Source organism: Accipiter gentilis, chromosome 1 (genome assembly GCF_929443795.1).
Source record: "Accipiter gentilis chromosome 1, bAccGen1.1, whole genome shotgun sequence".
Classification (NCBI taxonomy): domain Eukaryota; kingdom Metazoa; phylum Chordata; class Aves; order Accipitriformes; family Accipitridae; genus Astur; species Astur gentilis.
This window is the reverse complement of record NC_064880.1, coordinates 498,965-520,346: the sequence shown is the minus strand read 5'-3', so window position 1 is coordinate 520,346 and position 21,382 is coordinate 498,965. Positions and strand designations below refer to the sequence as shown.

General features: G+C 49.5%; 1 protein-coding gene across 8 annotated transcripts in view; it reads left to right on the top strand.

The window, feature by feature from the left end:
* The window catches only part of CAMTA1 (calmodulin binding transcription activator 1), a 322,967-nt gene that overhangs the window by 181,410 nt on the left and 120,175 nt on the right, over window positions 1–21,382 (top strand). For all 8 annotated transcript variants that reach the window (XM_049803043.1, XM_049802953.1, XM_049802770.1 and 5 more), the window contains one exon: window positions 2,726–2,797. In XM_049803043.1, coding sequence (XP_049659000.1) covers window positions 2,726–2,797 — 72 coding nt within the window. The remainder of the gene's footprint in view (window positions 1–2,725; window positions 2,798–21,382) is intronic.

The window sequence follows — 21,382 nt, the reverse complement described above, 5'->3', positions numbered from 1 at the left end:
CCACCGCAGTGCGTTTCTCCGCAGCCCTGTTCTCTCGTGGTGCAAGCACACGGTGCCCGTGAAGAAGTTCCCACTGCCTCTCAGAGGCCGGCGGGGCTGCCTTACACCCGAAGGGTCTCCTTCATCCCAGCTGCCCAAGTTAGAACGTCCATCAACCCAGAACCAGATTCCCATGTCCTGCCACGTCGGGGGGTGGGGAGGGCTGGGAGAAAAGAAAAATGAAAAGAAATCACTTCTGTATTCTGGATGCTTTGTATATTCTGTGAACCGTTAGGACTTTCTTAATGGTTTGCTGAAATGTTGAAAACCAGTTTTGTGGAGGTGGGATGCTTCTGTGGGATTCGCTATTGACACCTCTAGAACTATATGCGAGACAGATCTGGAGATAGAGAGCAGCCTTCCGACCTACTAAATGCAGCGAGCTGCAAGGAGCTCAGCGTTAGTGCTTGCCATTATTTTTGGTCTTAATCACGGTGAGGTTTCCATCGACTTCACAGCGAATCGGGGTTGTGAAGCGCGTGGGGCTGTGCCGGTGTATAGTTGATACAGACTGCGTGAGGCGCTGTGGATGTTCCTAGGTGTTGCGGAGGCTCCTCCAGTTGCCTGCTCCAGACCAGCCCTCCCATCCTAGCTGGGAAGCTGGTGGGAGTGAGAGATGCTGCACCTACCACGGTGGGAGGACCAGCTCTGAGTCAGCAGAACCGAACATTAAAGACCTTTTAAGGCCGCCGCCGGTGCTGTGCAGCCAGGAGTGGCTGTCAGGGATTATTTTAAACAAACGGCGTCTGCTTTTCCCCAGGCTGAGTGGTGGGATTTGAACGTTAAGCTTTCCTTTGGATTATTTTCTGCAGGTTTTTTTCCCCCTCTCCTTTTCCTCCCTGCTTTTTCTGCGTGTGGAATGTACCCTTGACACATTTAAAAACATTATTAATCTTTGTCATTTGTGTTTTAAAAATAACTCGGTGATAGCAGCCAGCAGCCCTTAAATCCTTTTTAATTCAGGCCGACCTTGTGAGCGGTGATCTTGGGGAGGAGACGCTGCCGCCAGCCTCCCCGCGTGCTCGCCGGTAAGCGTGCGCGTTTAACGCCACGCCTCTGCGCTCGCCCCGTTCCAGGGCTCGCTAACGATGTCAGGGCGGGCGGGCTTGCTCCTCGCAGAGAGTTTTCATAGTCTCTGAGGTGCCTTCCAGGCAGAAAGATAAGAAATGAAGATTTACCGGCCCCTTTGTGTTCGTGCCGCGTGGCTGGCGTCCTGCGCCGGGGGAATGGCGCGGACGGAGCTGTGTCCCAGCGCCGGACTGGTGTGCGGGCGGGATAACGGCGTCACCGGGGCGCTGGGCGCCTGTCACCCCCGCCAGCACGGGTAAAGCCTCGATGCCACGCGTCAACCTTCCCGTCGCTATCGATGCCGTGGCACCTATGGCTGCAGAAACAGGTACTTGAGAGAACTGGGACGGTGATTTAGCGATAAGTTTTTTCCAGTACCCATCAACTTAGGACCCACTTAATGCGGTTTAAAGTCTTGCTGAAGTCCGGCCGGAGCCGGGGCCGTCCCGCCCTGCAGCCGCTGCTGCCGGGAGGATGCTGGGTGACGATTCCCGCACCCCGCACCGGTGAGGAAGGACCCCCTGGCAGGGTGCAGACAGGGCTGCGAGCGAGCGAAGAGCACGCTAATGGTGAGGGTCGTCGTAACCGATGCAGTCGCTGGAATAAAACAAAAAAAAAGAAATTCCCCTTAAAAATCCCCTGCAGTTGGGTTTATGTATTTTTTCCTTCTGTCGTGGCAGAATACCGGTGTGCCTAAAATATACATGGCCCGCAATCTGCCAGGGGAAATACCTGAAGAAAGCTGCAAGCAGATTGCTGGGCCGCTGCAATCTCGCATTTAAGGAAAACTAATCACCTTCGGTATGGGAGAATATATCATTACATGCACACCCATCCCCCATGTGCGCTATATTAAAAGCCAGCGGAGTCAGAAAATAATATTGCTTTCTTAATAATAAACAAATCTTGTGGACAGGAATCGTACCGGGATATTTTAAATTAAAACCAGTTTTGTGTGTTTGGTTTGCACTGGACTTAGCTTCCAGCCGACAGCGGTGTTGAAAAGCTTTAACGTACTGGAAATTTGATTTTTTTCCTGCAGAAAGAATTCCTTAGCCTTACTGATTTCATTTAATCAGAGAAGCAGGGTTCGTATAAAAAAAGAAGACGACAAAAAAAACCCTGTATTTTGGTGTTTTGCTGTATCAAATACCTGACAGAAATTTTTTCCATTTACAAACCTAAATTTTCCGTTTATGTACCCAGGTGGTAAACCATGGAAAAAGAGATGTTTGTGTTGTGTTTTTTTTTAAAAAATAAAAATATGTCGAAGCAAAGATTAAGATGCAGCTAGCCAACCCCACCTCTGTGGTGTGTGTCGGGATGCAGAGCACCGTGGGGAGACTCCGCTCGCTCTGGCCGCACCGGGCGAACGCAGGGCCCCGGCACAGCCCGGCTGGTAGAAGAGCAATTCTGTAACCTGTAGCAATGTTTAGAAAAATAAAAACCTTGGGGTGCTGTAATCCGGTGTTGCGTGCTGCCAGCCCTGGACCGACTTCCGAACGACATCCTCCGGTGGCGGATAACGCGCTGCCGCTCCCGTCCCCGGTGCTGCCTCCTCGGGCGATGGTTTCCTTCGCTAACCCGACTCTGCTTTCTCTCTTTTTTGTGTCCCTAGTGCTTGTACGGCTGCTACGTCCATTCCTCCATCATCCCCACGTTTCACAGAAGGTGCTACTGGCTTCTGCAGGTAGGATGACGACAAATTCCTCTCTCCTGGGGGTAATCCGGTCGAGCCCGTAGGGCCGTGTTTGGCTGCTGCTGGGGAGGTCGACGGTCCCTGTTGCAGTGTTTGGGGGAATGTTGTTTGTCTGGAGGTGAGGGGGATTTTCTTCGTTGCATGTCTCTGTTCGGGTGTATGACGTATTTTCTTTGGTTAAGTTTCTAGCAAACAGAGAGCTGATGCCAGCTCAGACATTCCCTAAACAGAGAGTCAGCTCAAGGGAGACTTTTTGAAGGTTTTTAGTTGGGTTTTCCCGTTCTGAAGCCTTTTAGGTTTTCGGTCGTGTTTTTCCATTCTGAAGCGAGGCAGGGCCAGGAGCTCGGGAAGCTGACTGCTGGACTGGCACGTGATGCTGTGGGAGACAAATCAGCCCTGTGGCTCTGTTGGAATTTGGGGCAAACCCTATGGCCAGCCTTGCGGTGTGTCTGCTTTCTTCCGACAGGGAGTTTAGTCTCAAGGGAGTTTTTGGGGGTCACTCCATGATTTTTCTTTGGACTCTTGTGGGCACAGTGATGCCCCTGGAGGAGTCGAGTGGAGTTTTCCTCTTATTTCGGCAGGCTTTGGGTAGCGGCCTGATGCCCCCCAGGCTCCTTCGGCTGCGGTGGGTGTGCTCAGGTTCACGTGCGGGAGTTTGCCCGGGGTGGGCGTTTGCTGGGCTGAGATGCTAACCCTACGTTTGTGGAGCTATTTATATTATTGACTGGTTACCATTGCTTACAAAGTGGAAGCAGTTTGTTTTCTTTTGTTGGAAAACAGTATTTCACACATATTGTAATAATACTGTTTCAAAGATTAAACCCCCGCAGTCCTGAAAACAAACAGGTCTGAGGAAAGTGACATCTGTTTCAAAAAGCAAAGAGAAAGTAATCCCTTTTTCCCCCGGTTTTGCAATTGCGCTTTCCATATTACAAAAGACGACGCTGCTGTGGTCACTGCTGCATGAGAGATGGCCGACGACCCACAGAGGACGGTGCCCGCACCGTGCACGTAACCAAAGGGAACGTGCACAAAATGTCACTGTCCTCTCTGGTGTTTTTGTGGGTCTCGGCTCTCTTTGCATCCTCTGCATGTAAGTGCCGCGTGTAAGTAAAGGGGAAAAGGCTTCGCTGCAGTGGTGGGAGCAGTATTTCACCTCCACGGAGGAAACCTGCAGCTCCACTGAAAATGCAGCACGACGACATCGATCCTGCGGATGCTGAGCGCTTTTGCCCGCAGTCTCTCGAGGTCCTGACCTGCATCCGTGGTTGGATGCAGCGAGAAGAGGGGGAGCGGGGTGTAGGTGCGCCCGAAGAAACGGTTAAATGTTCACCGTTCAGTGCGCCGAACCGAGCAAAACCTCTAAACCTAAGGTCCGGTTTGCCCGGGGCGGCAGACAGCTGCTCGCGTGGTTGTTCAGCATCCGTCTCTGCCAGTGCCTGTGACGGACGGCGTGACACGAGAATTCAAAGGGAACTCCGCATTCCCTCTGAATAACTGCCGGCACGGCACGATGGTGCTTCCCGAGCCAGCGTCTGTCCCGGGCGGCCCTGGGAAGGTAGAGGGGACCGCAGCAGGCAGGGTAGGAGGTCACTCGGTTCTTCTGCTCTTGCCTACTCAGGAACAGGAGTTCGGGCTGGGGCTTGGTGGAAGCATCCTCCGTCCACTGCCCCCAGAGCTCGGAGGGTACCGGTACCGCACAGGCTTGAAAGATGCCACAGGTTCCCCCGTCAGCAGCAGCCCTTGGCGCAGGCGCAGTCACCACAGGTGCCGGGAGGTTTCCAGCATCCCTGGAGGGCAGCTCGGTTCATGAAATGTTTTCGCATGAACTGAAAAAGTTAAGTCAGGCCCCCGTTTCTGAAGAAATTCAGGGCAGGCAGCAGAGTCCTTCCTATTAGATCCCAAGAGGAACAGATGACGCAAAATCAAACTGCAGAGCTCCAACCTAAAATTGGGCTGTGACCTTTAGGGAGGTTCGCTCCCAAACCGCAAAGCTTTTTCCGTTACCTTTGAGAGACTATTTTCTAGCTTTGCCCATTGTTCTGTCAGGAAATTTCCCATGATTTCAACCTGTTATCCAGCAGCCTGAGCCGTCTGTGCTCGTGTAGCCCAAGTGCTCCCCGGCCGCGGGCAGTCCCCAGAGCCTGCTCCCTTGCGGGCTGGCCAGCCTGTGCTTGTCCCCACAGGGGTCCTACCCTCGTAGGTCACCCCTCTTATCTTTAATCGCGAGCTTCGTATTCCTTTTCATTTTTGGTGCGTGCTACCTAGAAGTATTGCTGGACCTGGCTGCTGTGGCAGTTAGCAAGCCCGAGCTGATGAGTTGCATTGCAGCACCATCGGATCTTCTTACCCGTGCCCTGAGGTCTGGCTCGCTGACGTTCGGAGGGTGTGTGTTAACATTTAGGCATCTTCTTTGCTCCGATGACTGCTTTGGATTGAGATGAGTGGATGGGAGGTACGTTTCTTAGGGGCCTATTTATAAAATGTGGTGCAGGACATCTCGTTGCGGATGTAGTATAACGGGTATTCAGAAACAAGGACGCGTTGTGCCTTCACTGTGGGAGGAATAGGGGTCTGTGATTCATGACAGCATCTCCCAGGCATAAATGGGCATCCTTCAATCACGCGCTCAAGGTTATGCAGCCGGAGAGAAAAGAGCCGTCCAAGAATAGATGACGCTTTTCTAACATCTGCACAATGTTTCTGTTCAGCTGCACGGTGAATTTAAGGAGAGCGAGACCAGGAGGAGAGAGGGAGAAGGCATTTGGGGCATCTGCTTCAGAGTCTCCCACTTCAGCACCACCCAGTACATGACTTTGATATTCCCAAGCGGGTACAGACAGGGCAACATTTAACATTAACCTCTAGCAAAATGTTTGGCTCTCTAGCTCACAGAGGCAGATGGGTGACTTTCACTTTTTTGAGAGAGATGTGTAGTACCTTCCCAGGACACGGAGCTCTCTGCCAGCCAGTCTCTGGTCAATAGGAAGTAAATACAATTAGTCTGTGATGCCGCCTGTGTTTTATAGGATGCTCTTCCTCCAAATCCTGTTGTCAGGTTAGATATCGATTAAAAATCCCCATGCAATTGTTCTTGATCTTCGCTGACTAGTGTTTTCAGCACACAGGCCAAGACTCAAACAAGCCAGAGAGACTAGGAGTCTCTCTTGTGCATTTATGCTGTGCTGTAGCCATTAATTATAGGGTGGTATCCGATTTCTTATTTAAACAACTTTGCGTTGTCATTTATGATTGACACAGCATGCCTTCTCCCTGCAGACTGGTCAAAGGGATGAGAAATGAAAACCGGTCAGCTTGAACCGTCAGTGGGCCAATGCACTTTTCTGAGTCGCCACTACGAGCAGTTACCCTGCCGTAGGCAGAGGCTGCGGCGCAGCGACTGCGACCGCAGGCCGGGGTGGAGTGGTTGTGATGGCAGCTCTGCTGTGCACGGCACCGCGGCTGAGGTCTCTTCCTCTCTGTTCTGAAGGGCTTTTACATTTCTGAGGCATTTCAAGCTTTCTTGAGAACGGATTTTAAATGCTGCCTTACCCCAAACACCTTCAAGATTTTGAATAGTTGCTTAATAGCCAAGCAAACAGTGGAGTGTCATTGCAGGAGGTGGTCCAGCCCTGGGCGCTGGCAGCCTCCCGCGTGGACCTCTTGGAGCTGAGGGAAGGAAGCATGACCAAGGAGGTGGTGGTGTTCTCCTACTTTGGGTTGTCATATTTTTTTTCTTTCGGTTTCCTGACTTCTAGAAATAGAAGAGCATGTTCTGAGCAACAGGCAGGGGAAAGGACAGGGCTGAGGATGCAGGTGACCCCTTCAAGGGGTGCCGGGGAGGACTCTTCAGTAGCGCTTTTGCTTTTTTTTTCTTTTTTTTTTTTTTTTTTTTGGCATTACCTGTTAGCTTCCTAAAAGCAGCAGCGCCCTAGCTGTTCGCAGTTAGTCAAGCGCAGAACAGCGCTGCTGAAGCCTTTTTTTAGGTATGAGTGATGGCAGGTCCCCAGACTCCTGGAAAGGCTTCAGCGCACAGACACTGCCACTGGGCTTGTTGGCTTGTCTGCCAGCGGGATGCGCGTGTACGAACACCCGCGCTGTGTGTGTTTAGACCTTCAAAATGGCACCAGATTTTCTGTCAATGGAAAAAGAAGAAGAAAAAAAACCCTGTTTGTACTCATAATGACTAATGCAGGGAAAATGTGGATTCTCAGATACCGACAATTTTCAAACATTGGCACAGCTGAGTAGCGAAATGCAGCGTTCCCTTCTGTGGGTTGGTAATTGGCACCCCAGGAATTTAAAATCGATCTAGCTGCCAGGCTCCCAGGGCTGGCTGCTGTTTGCAAAGGTTATTGGAGGCGGGCTTCATCTTTACCCATGAATAGCAATGCGTCTCTTGCTCTCTTCCACGCTTGTGCCATAGAGACTCCCGAGTTTGATGGACAGTCGTCGTTTGCCATCCTGCCTTTGTCAGATTCTGGTATCTTTTTTGAGTGCTGGTGTTGAGGTGCTGCGGTTTTGGGAAGTAATACATGAAGAAAACCTGTTGCCCTTTTTCTTAATGAAGAAGTACATAAACTGTGCTATAGGGTCATGCTAAAAACTTTTTGTGAATTTAGACAGTGGCTGAATATTAGTTCTTCATGGCACAGGACAGAACTTCTCATATTGGCATCCTTTCTGTAATTGTTTGCCTAAATGTGGGGAAAGTGTGCCTTTTAGGCACTCAGGTTTCAGTAATGTTCTTATTTGTTTGGGTTTTTGAATGACTCCCCACTTTCTGCCATCATTTAATAACAGCAGCAGTCACAGCAAGGCGAGGTGAGGAATCCTCCACAGAGTGCTGCCAACATGATAGGATGTCCTCCTGTTCAGCTATAGATGAAGTGGAATAAAATCAAATGAATTATGATCATATGTTCAAATAAAGCCCATGCGTTTGTTCAAAGAATGTTCCCATTAGCTTACTTGTTTGGCAATAGCATTTGCACAGGTGAGATTTTCTTGATAAAGATGCTTGTGGAAATGGGAGGGGCGGGAAGTACCGGTACGAGTGGGTAGGGATGTTCAGCCTGTTGGCGTTTACCTATTCATCTCGGCCAATCAAACAAATTAAGACTAACAAGCATTCGAGAGCAATATGTGGGCAGATACCTGTTTCACACGGTCTGCGCATTAACAGCTCACTGAATAATTCAAAAGCGATGAAGAAGTGTGTAAGTGGCACTGTTCTACAGGCGAGTCGGAGAAGCAGAGCGGGACGCAGGCTGAGCTGTGCCGGGCGCGGGGAGACACCAGAGCCCCTCAGAGCCCCATTGTAAAGCGGGCTTTCGCGCTAATTGCTGAAATGTAATAATCCGATCCTCTAGGAGCTGGGGGGGAAAAATTGCATTTCACCTTCCTTGCTTGCATGCTCGCAGGGTGCTGTCAGCAGCCACAGGAGTCACTGGGAGGCTTTACTGTGGGGCAGAAAGTGGGAGGGGAAAGTCAGGGGACATCCACAGGTAGTCATACCAGTGGTGATGTCCAGGCAAGACGTCTGTCCTGGAAGGAGCAAGCGGGAGATGCTGAAGAGGACGCTGTAGTTGGGCAATATTCTGTTAGCCGTCTTTAATTATCCTTCATGCGGTTCTGCATGCACCAGCTGTACCTTGCAGAGCATCCAGAAGCACTGATTTAATGTCAGAGACTCAAGCAATGTTTTCTCTTTAAACTGTTTTTTCCTGGATTCTTCCTTCTGATACACTTGAATATTCAGCTGTTTATTACCATTAATGTCTACACTGATGCTTGATGTTCCCCGAGTGTTTCCGTCCTGAAATGCGGCTCGTCTGAAAGCTGTGGACAGAAAGTATCAAGGCCTGAAGATCAGTTAAAACATTTTACGTGACATCTGCAGCTGTCCTGCAGAAATGTGGGGCTCATTCTGTATTTTGTTGCCTCAAATTTTCCATTATGTCCTACGCAAGAGAAGAACCTTTCCTTTTTGATGGCACCCCAATAGAGCAGCGTTGGCCCCTCTGATCACTTGTGCTGTGCTGCGTCAGCAGCATCTTCCATGTCCCTGGCTGGAGGAGCTACAGACAGCTTGAGGGTTTTGGTCTTTTTCAACATAAACTGGAAGCATTACAATCTCATAAAAATTCCTGAGACTTTTGCTTAGTAATGGGTTTTTATTTTTCATTTGGGTAAAATAGAAATGACTGGGCAATAAAGCATTGAAGATCGTGCGTTCTATGTGGGCACGTTAGATCGGTCCCGTATTGTTGGGGAGCAAGGTGTAAGTTAGGCTCTTGGCATAATGAGCCTTTTGCGTTTTTTCCTAATGGGAATATAAACTGTTGCCGCTACGCTAGTGCGTTTTCCCAAAGTGAGTTTTAGCCTATACGATGAAATTAAGCATGTATTGAAGTATAGCAGAGTATGGCACGGGGTACCTCACCGGCGCTAGCGTGGTTCAGCATCCGGAGCACGTCGCTATGACCACCTGCAGCATCACGGCGCAGATGGGCTGGGTCACCTTGGGACAGCAACTGAACGGTCTGAGGTGCAGCGTCCCATCCAGGAGTGACAGTGGCGGTGGCAGTCACCACCCGTGGTGGAGGCACTTGGGGACCTACGGCCTTTAGCGCTCTTTACTTCTGCAACATCTTCATGCGTGGTCTGTGTCCCCTTGCAGAGGCTGTTACTCAACGCTTGCCGTAAAGCTAAGGAAATCCAAAAGAGAATATAAACGTAAGGTGGGATAAAGTGCTCTTTATTGTTGTTACATGGTCAGAGGCTATGGGTATCTGAGGGCTAACGTCTGCTGAAAAATGCAGAGCGTGTCGCAGGCTTAGCCCCAGCCGAGACGGACCACGATACCGAACGGACAGAGGAACTCCCACCTTCCTAAAATGTGGCCACAAACAAGGTTGAAAGCAAGAAAAAGTCCCGCCTTTCTCATGTTCAAACTGCCATAATTTCTGAAGGCTCAGGTGTTCCCTGGCCACCGTAACGCTCCACAGTGCCCTCCTCCAACCCAAGCTTGGGCTTCTTCTTGGGTGGTGGCATGATGGGGAGAAGCTAAGGCAAAGCCCCAGAGATTTTTCTCAGATGGACACATCTGCCTTGATGCCTCTTCACCCTGGGCACCTTTTCGGAAGGGATTATCTCTGCAGGACCAGACAAGGACTTTCCACCAACAGATGGGTGTTTACAGAATGAACCTTTCAAGCAGGCATGCTTTAATTGCCTTGGATTCCTATTATTAGTGCAAAGCGCGCACGTGGAGCTGTGCTGCGAGAGAAGAGGGTAAGCGTGGTGGGAGCGTATGATGCTGCCAGGAGAGCAGAATTGTCTTTTGCATCGATTTCGCTCTGAGCTGCGACAGAAGAAGCGCTTTCGATAGCCACTCTGGCCAGGAGTCAATAGCATACAGCAGTCGGTCCCCTTGTGTCTCTGCTGGGCTTCACGGTGCTTCCCAGTGCAAAAGCATTTTCGGAGAGCGAAGAAGTTGTGGGCGCCCTTTTCGGGCCTCCTTAATATTCCTTTGACGTGATCTCTCTGAAGGTCCGCTCTCTCCTTCCCTCCTTTCATCTTCTCATCAGCTCTTTTTGAAGGCACAGTGCTCCTTGCCACGTCTCTGCTGCATTGCGATCACAGGAACAGCCGTGTCTCACGACTTCCCATCACGTTATTCAGGGATCACTCAAGATCGGAAATACTCCTGGAGTCAGTGGAGCTGTGCAAAAAGTATTGCTCAGTGGGCTGAAATTCCAGGGGTTTGATAACTCTTTTGTACTAATTTTCTGTTTTCATGATTTTGAATTGGGGGGGGGGACGTTTCTAACAAGTATTTACTCCTGCAAATGAATTTCAAAGAAACCATGTAAGAGAGGTGTTAGCCTTACCTTTTCCCTTAACCCTTAACCTTAACCCTTTTCATTCATTTTGGTTGAAGGTCAGAAGCTGCTGGGTGTGTTAGCCTGGTGCCCAGCTGCCGATCTCAACAAGCCTCAGTCTGCGCTGGGATCGCCCGTGGCAAAGCTCTGTTTAACAGTGGGATGAATAGTTAAACAGGTTTGAAGGAGCCTTTTTGCGGCTCTGCGCACTGCGTAAAACTCAAGTTCCGTTTAGCACAAATGCCCCAAAACGTCACTTTAACTGTCATTAGAGGTAGCTTTAACGACAACAATTCATGTTACGCTCTGCTGTTCTCCAGCGTTTTAGCGAAATAAAGACGAAGCAAAAGGCTGCGTTGCTGGAAGACCTCTCTCCTTCGCCTTCAGCATCAGAAATCTGAGGGCAACCGTTTCTCTTCGAGAGGAGCCGGCTGCTGCAGGTCTGCTCTTCGTCATCTCCCCCCCCCCCCCCCCAAATCGCTCCTGCGTCTCCCCCGGGCGGGGTGTCCGGGACCGCTGTCGCTGCCAGCTCTCGTGATAGGCGCTGAGAGTCACACGCGGTGACAGCCGCTCTCTTCTCCCCGACGCTTGTGCCCGCTCGCTGCCTTTGAAACGTCTCCTGTGTTTCGCAGCTGAGCGGAGGGAGCTCCCACACCCCGTGAATCCTGCCAGCTGAAGATGGAAGCGCTTGCGGCTCGTTCCTGGGAGCGGTGCTCGGGCAGCGCGGTTGCTGTCTCTGGCTCGTGGCTAGCTGACGCGCGGCTCGTCTTGGTCAGCTTGGTTGGTTTTGCCGGATTTCTGGCCGGCAGAGCATCGCCGTAGCAGCACGCGGTCAGCCCGGGGACAGGATGGGTGCAGTGGTGCTGAGCCGTGCCAGGGCTGCTGAGATAGCCGGGGGGGAAGCTGCCCCAGTGACGGCACTTCAGTACCCGCAGTGGTTCTCCTGCGGGAGATTCCCTTGAATCGTACTCTGTTTTCCACTGGTCTTCTCGTCCCCTGATTTGCTTTCAGAGCAGCTGCATCCACTGAAACCTACCTTCAGTCTTACAGTCCTTTTTAATACAGACGCACACACTGTCTGTTCAGGTTGAAGGCTATTTCTGCTTGATTTTTCCTCCTTCAGGTTTTACTTGCTCGCTACTGTTAGCTTCTCATAGAGTCTTCACTAAAATTTAGCTCTATCTGGCAGACCTCATCACGCCCCCTCTTCCTCCCGACCGTCTCCTTCCTCTTCCCAAGAATGAAGCCACCCTGTGCACCGTGCTCCAAAATTGCCCTGTTTAGTTTCATGGAAAGCACGTCCCGTTTGCTGTTAGGGAAGGACAAAACACTGGAGGAAACAGCATCTACAAGAGCCCTCTTTTCTGGGAGAGCCAGCAGCGCGACTGTGTTTTACACCCATCCTTGCGCGCCAGAGCACAAAAATAAATCAGGATGTCGCTCGCCTGAAAAACGTTTTTTGTGACAAAAATCTGTAGTAGATAAAATGGAGCTTGCGACTCGGGCTGGGCCATACCCTTTTATCAGTCCGACTACCTTCAAAACAAAGATGTGTTTTGACACCTGCAGGACAAGTAAAATGGGACTGCGGAGAAAGGCAGCAATAACCCTCTGCTGATGTTCCGGCGAAGGGGAGGTGGAGAGGATTACAAATGAACTGGTATCTCAGAGGCTGGAAACATTTTAGCAGGAGTGCTTTATCTTTTGTAATGTTTTTATAAATTATTTATTAACACACTTGCTGCATTTTCCTGAGAAATCGGATAGAAAAGCAAAATGTATAGCCGGCAGATTATATTCCAGAAGAAAGACGCCAGTGATTAAAGAACAATTTCCAACCCTTTCAAACACATAACTTTATTTTAGATGAGTAGTCTGCTATTTTTGTATCGCTCTCCACCATTTTAGAGAAAATCCCGGATTCGTTCCCTAGATATATGAGGAGACTGACGTTAATGCGAGCAAGCTAAAAAGCAGTCAGAGTGCTTTAGTTGTTGCTTAAATAATCTGTTGTCATTTATAGAAGAGATGCGTTTCCCAAACTGCTGTGGGACGTGCCTGGCTTGCTAATCCAGAGGAGTTAGAACAGGGGCGATGTCAAAAAGTCCAAAACATGGCCGACTCCCACAAAAACAGAAAGCAGAGTTGAGGCTTTTGGCTCTTGGGGGAAACGATGCACCATTTGCGCTTTCCGCCTGACTTGGGGGATTGAAAGCAGCGTCTCCGTCGCTTTACGGTCGCCGCAGCCCTGCCGTGTGCCGTCGGCGTGGCGGCGGGGGGCAGCCCCTGCCGCAGCCAGCGGTCGCGTTCCGTGCATCATCCAGGCAGCGCGGCGCTGGTGTGACGCCGGCCTTACGCCAAGAGCCTTTCCTCTGCCCCTTCCCGGCGGCTTTTGCAGGAGCAGCTGCCTTATCAGAAATGCCTTTTGCCCCCATGGCTACAAAAGGGAACCGAGAGCAGGGTTGGTTCGGGGGAGCCCGGGGACCGTGCCGAGGACCCCGCTATCGCTGGGGAACGTCAACACCGTTACGGTGGCACCCCGAAGTGACGCGACTGGAAACCAGATTGCTTTTCCTCTATCGCAGGCCCACCCGTTCGCCCGGGAAGACCCCGGAAAGCGGGACCGTGCATCTTTCCGATTCTGTTGCGGGTTGGACCACTGATGCTATCACCGAGATATCCTCGCGGCAGGGATCGCGGTCATGCGACAGCACAACTCAGCTGGAAATTAAATCAAACCACAGGCTCCAAGACACTTATTAATATGCTCTGTATACTGAGGATTAGGCTTTTGGTGACACTTAAATTGAATTCTAATGCTATTTTGAAATATATAATACGCTGAATTTACTTCACCTCAGGTTTGAGTTAATGGTTTATTAAATTATGCACCTTGCAGTAGCAAAGCTGTTTCCTGGTGTAGGACACTGAGGCTTGCAGTAGCAATGCAGCAATTTTGCTGATCTCATCCACATCCTCCCTGGTCAATTATTAGGTCTGCAGGTGTCCGTGAATGTATTATACCGTCGGCTGAAGTTTCACCCTCGCCGGAGAGGCATAATTGAGGATTGGGTTGGAAATTCTGTAGTGAAGCAAATTACAATTTGAGTTTAGAGATCTGGAGTTCGTTTTGGCGTGGGCAGCGGAGGACTTGTAGCAGATGCTGCCAAGGCTGAAGTATCTCCTTCTAACGCAGGATATTTTCTTCTTTTAATATGCAGTGTCTTGGCCCGCAGTGAGTTACCCCCTTTTGTATTTGATCTGTTAAGGCACGCTTTAAGAAGCGTTTCGGATAAATCACTTCCCAGCTGTCTGCAGTTGTGAATGCTTTTCTTGCTGTCCTTCTGCCTGCGTGAACGCCTCGCTTATTACCCCGCTTGCTTTTATTCTCAAAATCATCTTTTATTTCTGAAGGAGTATCTGTCTATTCCCTTTCTATTGAGGGGCTGCCTTTAGCTGTCACTGATGTTCTGCACTGCTGCCGCCTGCCCCCGGTTAATGAAACCGTGATGCCCCCGTCTGTCTTGCCCTGCCCCACGGGGACAAGGACTCTCCGTCCCGGTCACCTCCCGTGGCCGCCTCCTTTATCACTGCATCCGTCTCGCCGGTCCACGCCTGCGATGATGTCTCACGTCAGACCGACGGACGGGAAAGCGGCCGTCACGTATGTGAACGTATAGATGGTGCGCTACCCTTGGTGAAAGTCAGTGAAGGTTATTAAAAACGGCCCGGAGTTCACCGTCTGTGCTATAACGCGATGCGCCCACATCCGAAGCCGTGGGAACGGTGTACGCAGACCACGGTCTTAGTCCTCTGCGAGATCGTTTGATGGTTTTCTTTAACATATTGCTGAAGGGGCAAAAGCCGGAGGAGAACGACCTAAATGGCTTTCCCTCCTGAACAGGCGTCGTACCTCAGGGCATCATTTTCTGTGTCAAGGAAAAAGGGCAAGATTTTTCTTATCGTGCATTTGTTCCAGTTAAATGTCAGCCGGTTTGCATCTGCTCCTCACGCTGCTGCAAGACGTATGTCATATGACAGTCTGCTAGCTCGCACCGGAGTTGTTAGCTATCAGCAGTAAAGAAAGCACAATTTAGATAGAGTAAAATAGAGGTTGAGGTTTTTATCCGTTTAGTCTCTGTAAAATGGGATGGCCTCTTCCCAGGAAATTAGATTTCCCGATAATGTAACCAGCACAAAACAAGTCTGTTGGATTGAATATGTCTTCATATTGTCCTCATTTTACAACCAAACTTTGCAAAAGATTCCCGAGAAAGGTTGAAGGTATTTCTGATCTCCTTGCGGCAAGTGAAAATAACGTACTTCACGACAGGGACGGGTGGCAGGAGGACAGCCCAGGTGATGGTCAGTCTGCCTGCGACCCAGCGCAGGACGCGTAGCACGTGCGTTTAAGTACTGTCTGCCCGCAGTCCTTAGGGACGTGCAGGACGGTATTCCTGTTAGAAAAATATGTTTGGCTGGCATCGCCAGTACTGGATTTATTGGTAATGATGGCTGTTAAATGCTCTGACCGACCTGATCAGGCTACCTATAACAAGACAGTTTTCTAAGTACGGAGTAGCTATCGCATTGTCGGGGGAGGAAATTCAGAAAATGTGATCAGTCTGCATGACCTGAATCTGCCTTTAGGCTTAAGGTACTTGCTGCTTTTTGCTGGGGAGAGCTCTCACCCGAAGGAAGGCTTTTGGCAGTGTCGGTCCATCACTTGCCAGCAGGAGACGTGCAAGGATGTTGCAGCGCAGACTAAAACCTGCAAAATAATATTGCAGCACGTACTAAACTTCCAAAAGAAGCTGCGGGCAGCTCATCCCACGCCGGGGCGCAGGAAGTAGGTGGATCTACAGGGATGCTGCAGCAGCCAGAGCCGTGTGCCCAGCACTATACGGAAAAATCGAATGGCCGTTCCCAGCCTTTCCCACGGGCGGCAGAGGCTCCCTCCCGGTGCTGTCCTGGCCAGAGGGACAGCACGCACACCACCTCTCTCAGCTGCCCTTTTGCTTGGCACTTGTAATAATCACCATTTATAATTCAGCGAGACGTCGCGGGCGCTTTCTGCTGGAAAAGGGGAAGAGGAGGCTGCCGGGATTTTCACCATTCTTCATTTATATTTGTTCCTGGCACTCTTTAAAAGCCAGCATCAATGGCTCCGTAATCGCAGCCTTTATTTACGGACACAGAACACTTGTGCTTATTTCTCTCTATAACCTACACTTCAGCCGCATTCTTTAGGGATTTTGCTGGTTTTAAGATAGAGAGCTAGTGTCCGTAAGTGCTTTCAGAGTGCAAGGAGGACCTTCATCAGATGTGGTTCAGCCAAGCATCGGCATGTGCTTCAACCAGTCCAGTACGGAGGCACGGTCTCTGTGGATGCAAAAAAAGTCTCTCTTTATAGTGTCCACATATAGATATTTCATACTTTGGAGAACTGTTGCCTTTCTGAAACACATCAGTCAAATTTTGCTCATCCCATGCTTTTGCATTTCATGCATCTGTCCTGCTAGGAATTTGCCTGACATGCATAGTGTAAAACTTTGTGGGAAAAAGAATCCACATAGCAAATAAATCCCCTTCTCAGCCAACAGTGAAGAGAATGGAGCCACAACATCAGTTTTTCTGAGAATGGGTTGAGCAAGGTGCAGAAATCAGCCCTGAACTCCTCCTGCAGTGCTTGGCACTTGCACAAATAGCTCAAGCCTCAAATGCTGCTATTCTTTCAGTTTTATTGAACATTAAATCCATCAGAAAAATATGCAGAAAGAAAAATGAATGCAACATCTTTCAAGGTCACTTGTTTCTGTGGAGGCGATGTAACGGCGCTGGGCTTTCTATAATAAAGCATCGTCGGTGCAGGAAACCATACGTTTCATAGTATCAACCCTGAATCGGGTAGCCATGTTCCTCTTTTCATGGAAAAATACAGTAAATATGTCCTGTAACCTGCTACCTGTGCAGTGAGGCACTCTGATAAACAGTAATTAGAACTATTACAGGATGTCATCTCCTGTCTGCCAGTTATTGACCTTTTCTTCGGTGTAATTTTCTTCCCAGGAGCCCGGGTAACGAAATATCCCAGGGAAGACTAGCCATATGAGCATCTAGGACAATGCAGTGGCCGAGACCCACTTGAGTTCTGAAAGGTGCTGGATTTTTAGACCCATTTAGTATTTACATTATGCTGACAAATCTGGAAACCTTTGAGAAAAGACATTTTTTCCGAGTTCACCTGGTAGTCGTCGGGGGGAAGAAGAGGTTGCAACTGTTAGGTGCTGGGAAGCTGCTAAAAGAAGTCATCTGAAGTAGCTTTTCTGTCTGTACTACCATTTTAGATCCTAGAGTCTTTCCAAGCTCAAAGTTACCCATAACCTTGCTTGTACAGTGAGAAACATTGTCCTTCAGGGAGCTTAACCCTCATTTTCAGGTTTTGTAGAACCAAATATGAAATCCATTACGGTTGCAGGAAATAATGTCACCGCTGTAGTTTTTGAAGGGGCAACTCTGAGTTTGGGGAAAGAAGCAGTATCAAGTTTGGTTTTAACAGTGGTTTGCCGAAATCACACGAATTGATATCATGAGTTAAGAGCATCAGTTGCTGTAAAATGTCAGCTTCTTCGTAGCTTTCCTATACGCGAAGCAGACCTAGGCACCGTCTTCAGGCATGGCAGACGGTGGATGATCTGTCCCCTTCGCTGTGACCTTCAAGCGGAGCATCCCTCTCGCAGGGGCTTCCCGCTGCCTCTGGTACGTCGGGGACCGGGGTTGCGTGGGCTCAGATTCCCAGCCTGCCGCTCGTGTTGCAGGGGAAAGGAAGGAGAGGATGTGGGGTGGGCTTGATTAAAAAGTGCTTTTGCTTTTTCTCTTGAAGGATATTTGCAGTGAAAACTGTACATGAAATTTATACCCCTCTCATCTGATTTTGACTGGGTTTAGTGCACAAATTCTCAGTAGAAAATGTATTCAATAAAAATTTGATGTGGAACTATAGCTCAGCAGAATCTTTTTTAAGAAATCCAGCTCTGGGATATTTATTTTGTATCTAGTTTCAGTTTTAGTGCCTATTCCTTCTGCAGATGCCCTCGTTAGCCTGCTAACGGTTTATGAAGAGCTCAGCCCCTCTCACGCCTGGATCCCAGCACCTCGGTGCTGCCCGGAGCGTTTCTGCAATGCCTGCCAGTGAAGTTTTTGGGGGAAGGCACAGCAGCATGGAGTGCTGCTGAAGGCCCCTGCTGTTGGCTTTTTCTGCAAGCAAATCCGCGTTTTTTGTTAATGAAGAGCCCAGAGGGCTTAGGGCTCACTTGCGTAGGGGGGGCGAGGTCTGCCGGAGGTAAAACGTTACTGCCCTGGTGGGCGGTGATGTGGCCGACAAGAATACGGTGCTCTTGATTTATACCAAGTCTACTGAGAAATAGTTTTAGCAGGAAAAGTGCAATAAATCTGGATTTATTCTCCTTTGACGCTCAGCATGCAAAAGGAGGCTGTTTAGGGGAAGTAGGAGAGGAATCCAGGATAGCCGCAGTGAAAATTTCGGGGTAAACCTGACAGCTGTGAGCCCCTAAAGTCTTGTGTTTTGCTGGGGAGGAACATCCCTTTGGTGTGAGTAAGCGGGGTGATCCCAGCATCTAGGGTGAGGTAACTCTGATGCGTGGGGGAGAAGCGACTTTTTTCTGGGCTTTGAAGCAAGTGACAGTGATGAATGAAATCCTTGCTCGCCGCCTTGATTTCTGACTGTTGCGCCAAAAGGTTCCCGTTTCTTTCCCAAAATTGCAAGCGAGCGTCGCTCTATTAGAGGGTCGTTTGTCCCGCTCCCTCCTCCTGTTCCACGCCAGGAGAGGTGTCCCAGGGCAGGGACGACCAAAGAGGCACAAAGGGACTCTCCAAACATAAATCCCAAGGCTGAAACCTCTGCTTAGCATTTCAGGGTCACCGTAAAGATTACTAACAGGTTTCTGGTCCGGCGTACTGCGGAAAAACGCATTGCGAGCAGCGAGACAGAGTGCTGCCCCCGTGAATTACCGTCTCCTCGATACGTTTTAACGCAGAGCGGGAGGCTCAAGGCACTGAGAGCTTTTTCCGAGCTTTTAGTGATGAACTTTTGTCTCCTGTGAGTAAACAATCTGCTTGCTTTGCCACTTTTTTCAATTTAAACGGGAGTACATTGAAGCCCTCTTGCAGAAACATTTATTATGTCACACAAAACTGGAGGGTTGGGTTGTGTTTCTCTGGTCTTTCTTTTTCTTTACTTCTAGTGTTCTCGTATCAAATTGTCCCTCGAAAAATACTGCCCAGAGGCATGGGAAATGGCACATGGCTTCATGAAATACACCCCCATCCTAGGATACGCCATGTTTTTATTTTGTGACAGTCCAGGATTCAGCGCGTGGCCTAAATATTGTGGCATCCTACTTGATTTTTGAATTGTTGGTTGGACTAGACGCTATAGCTCACAGACAGCATGACCATTTTTCCTCGTGGTTTACCCTTTTTCTAGATTACTGTGTGTAACTTTCAAAATGGAACAGGATTCCTCCGTGGTTTATAAATTAGGGCCGTATTACAGCAGCACCCAATAGTGCTGCTATATTTTAGAGGGTGTCAGGGTTTCTATTATAAACCTCATTTTTCAGAGGTTTATAGCTCAGCCATAAAAATTCACTGTATGCGGAGCCTCGGAATGTAACAGCTGCATCTCAGCCATGCAGAGGATGCGTTTGCATGTATTTTTTACAAGCGAAACAAAGCATGCTTTGCGTGTACATTGATACGTAGAGGTCTGTATAGTCACATTAAAAACCGGTATACATTTATCCTGACTTTTGATTTCAAAGTTGCGTGCTTGGAAGTTAGGAAAGGCCCCCTTTCTGGCAACCCGAGCAGCTTTACTTCTTCCTTTTCCCAGCCTGCTCCATGCACCGAGACAGGGTGCTGGTGAAGGAGTAACAGGCAGGGACGCGATTCCAGACTCTTTCGGGTGGCTTGTGCCCGGGAGCCAGAGCAAGGCTGCTGCCCGTGGGGAGGGAGTGCTCGGAACGCTGGCTGGGAAAGGCTGCGCCCCCCCCCCCCCCCCCCCCCCCCCCGGGGAGGAGGTGGTCGAGGGTGCCGGGGTGCACGGGAGCATCGCCCAAGAGGGGTGCCGGGGTCCCTGCCCACCCGCACCTCTCCCAAACGCCCTGTGACGCTACGGTCTGTCGGTCCAGGGTAGGTTTTTGTTGAGCTGGAGGAACGAGGCAGGACGCGACCTTTTTAAGGGCGGAAGCTAAGGGATCTGCGGATGGCTTTTGCTCGCTCGGAGTGATTAGCCAGTAGCAGTATTAATTGTAAGGGCCATTCTTACTCACCGAGGGGTATCTAGCCTGCACAGTAACAACTGTCCATAAATACTTCCACTCCACAACAAAGAAACGCTGAAAACGGATTTGCGACACAGCCTATACCTCCAGTATTATCTGCGTGTTTATGCGCCTTTGAGTGTATATAATCAGTAGGTTCTCTTTCGTTGACATATGAATAAGATACCAACAGGCTCCTTTTAATAGCCTTGCATAATGCTCACACCTGCTGCAGTATAATTTGCTGCAGTTCAACAAATAAGCTAGCTCAAATGAATGAAGAATAACTTTCCACAGTGCTGCAAGCACTCCTGTCAAAAGAAAACAAAAAGGGGCTATTTGTGGCCCCGCGCTATATGCAGCCATCACACGACTGTGAACATGTCTTTATATGTGCAATTCAGTCATCAACACAGAAGCGGTTTCAAACAGCCAAATAATGGAGGACACAGATTTGGTCTGAATGTAAAGAAAACTGAAAAAAAACCCCACAGTCTGCAAGTTGGCGTTAACCTAACTGCCACTAAATGCATCTTTTGTGGCATTTTGGCTCTCGCTGGCTTTCCATCTGCATGAGTTCTAACTTCAGTGTCAGATAGGCCTGTCTTTAAGCTTGTGGTTTTCCGTCTGTTAAGGCCTTCTAACCTTAGTGCTATCAGCCCGCGTTAATTCTCACTCCGAAATTCTGCCTGGCAAGAGGCACCCGATCAGATCTTTCTTTCAGGCGCTGTAGTGGCAAGAACACATCTCAGGCTGGTTTTGGTTTAAAAGTCGTATTGCATTACTGCAGGGAGCACATTTTTACCACCTCTTCCCCAGGTGCTCCTCAGGATTTCTCGTCTGAATTCAAACCTGAGTAACAACATAATGTTACGTGTGTAAGATGTAATGATGGGGAACTTCACATTACACAGCGATAGGGGTGTTACGCCGCAGCTAACCCTTAATCTGGCTCCCTTCAACGCACACGGATCTCGACTGCTTTCAGGAACACACCTGCATAGCCTCATTAATTAATACCATGTTTTACATTTCGTTTTAATAAAGCCTTTTCATTACGGAGCTCGCTCCCATGGTAGGAAAAAATTGAAATTCTTCGCAAGAGCATTATAATTAAGCTGTAGTGCAATGGGGAGCCATGTGTCTTGCTTGGAAAGTGTGTCTGTCTAAGCTGTCTCGTAAGGGCCATCCCAGCAGACTCGGGCAGTGCTCCTTTGGCTTGTGCTCGGGAAGATTTCTGTCCGAGAGATACCGTCTGCCCGCAGCATCACACCTCTGCTTGCCATAGGTTTCAGTCTCAGGTCGTATTTCACAGGCTGGAGAGATGGAAAACACCCTCTCTAAGG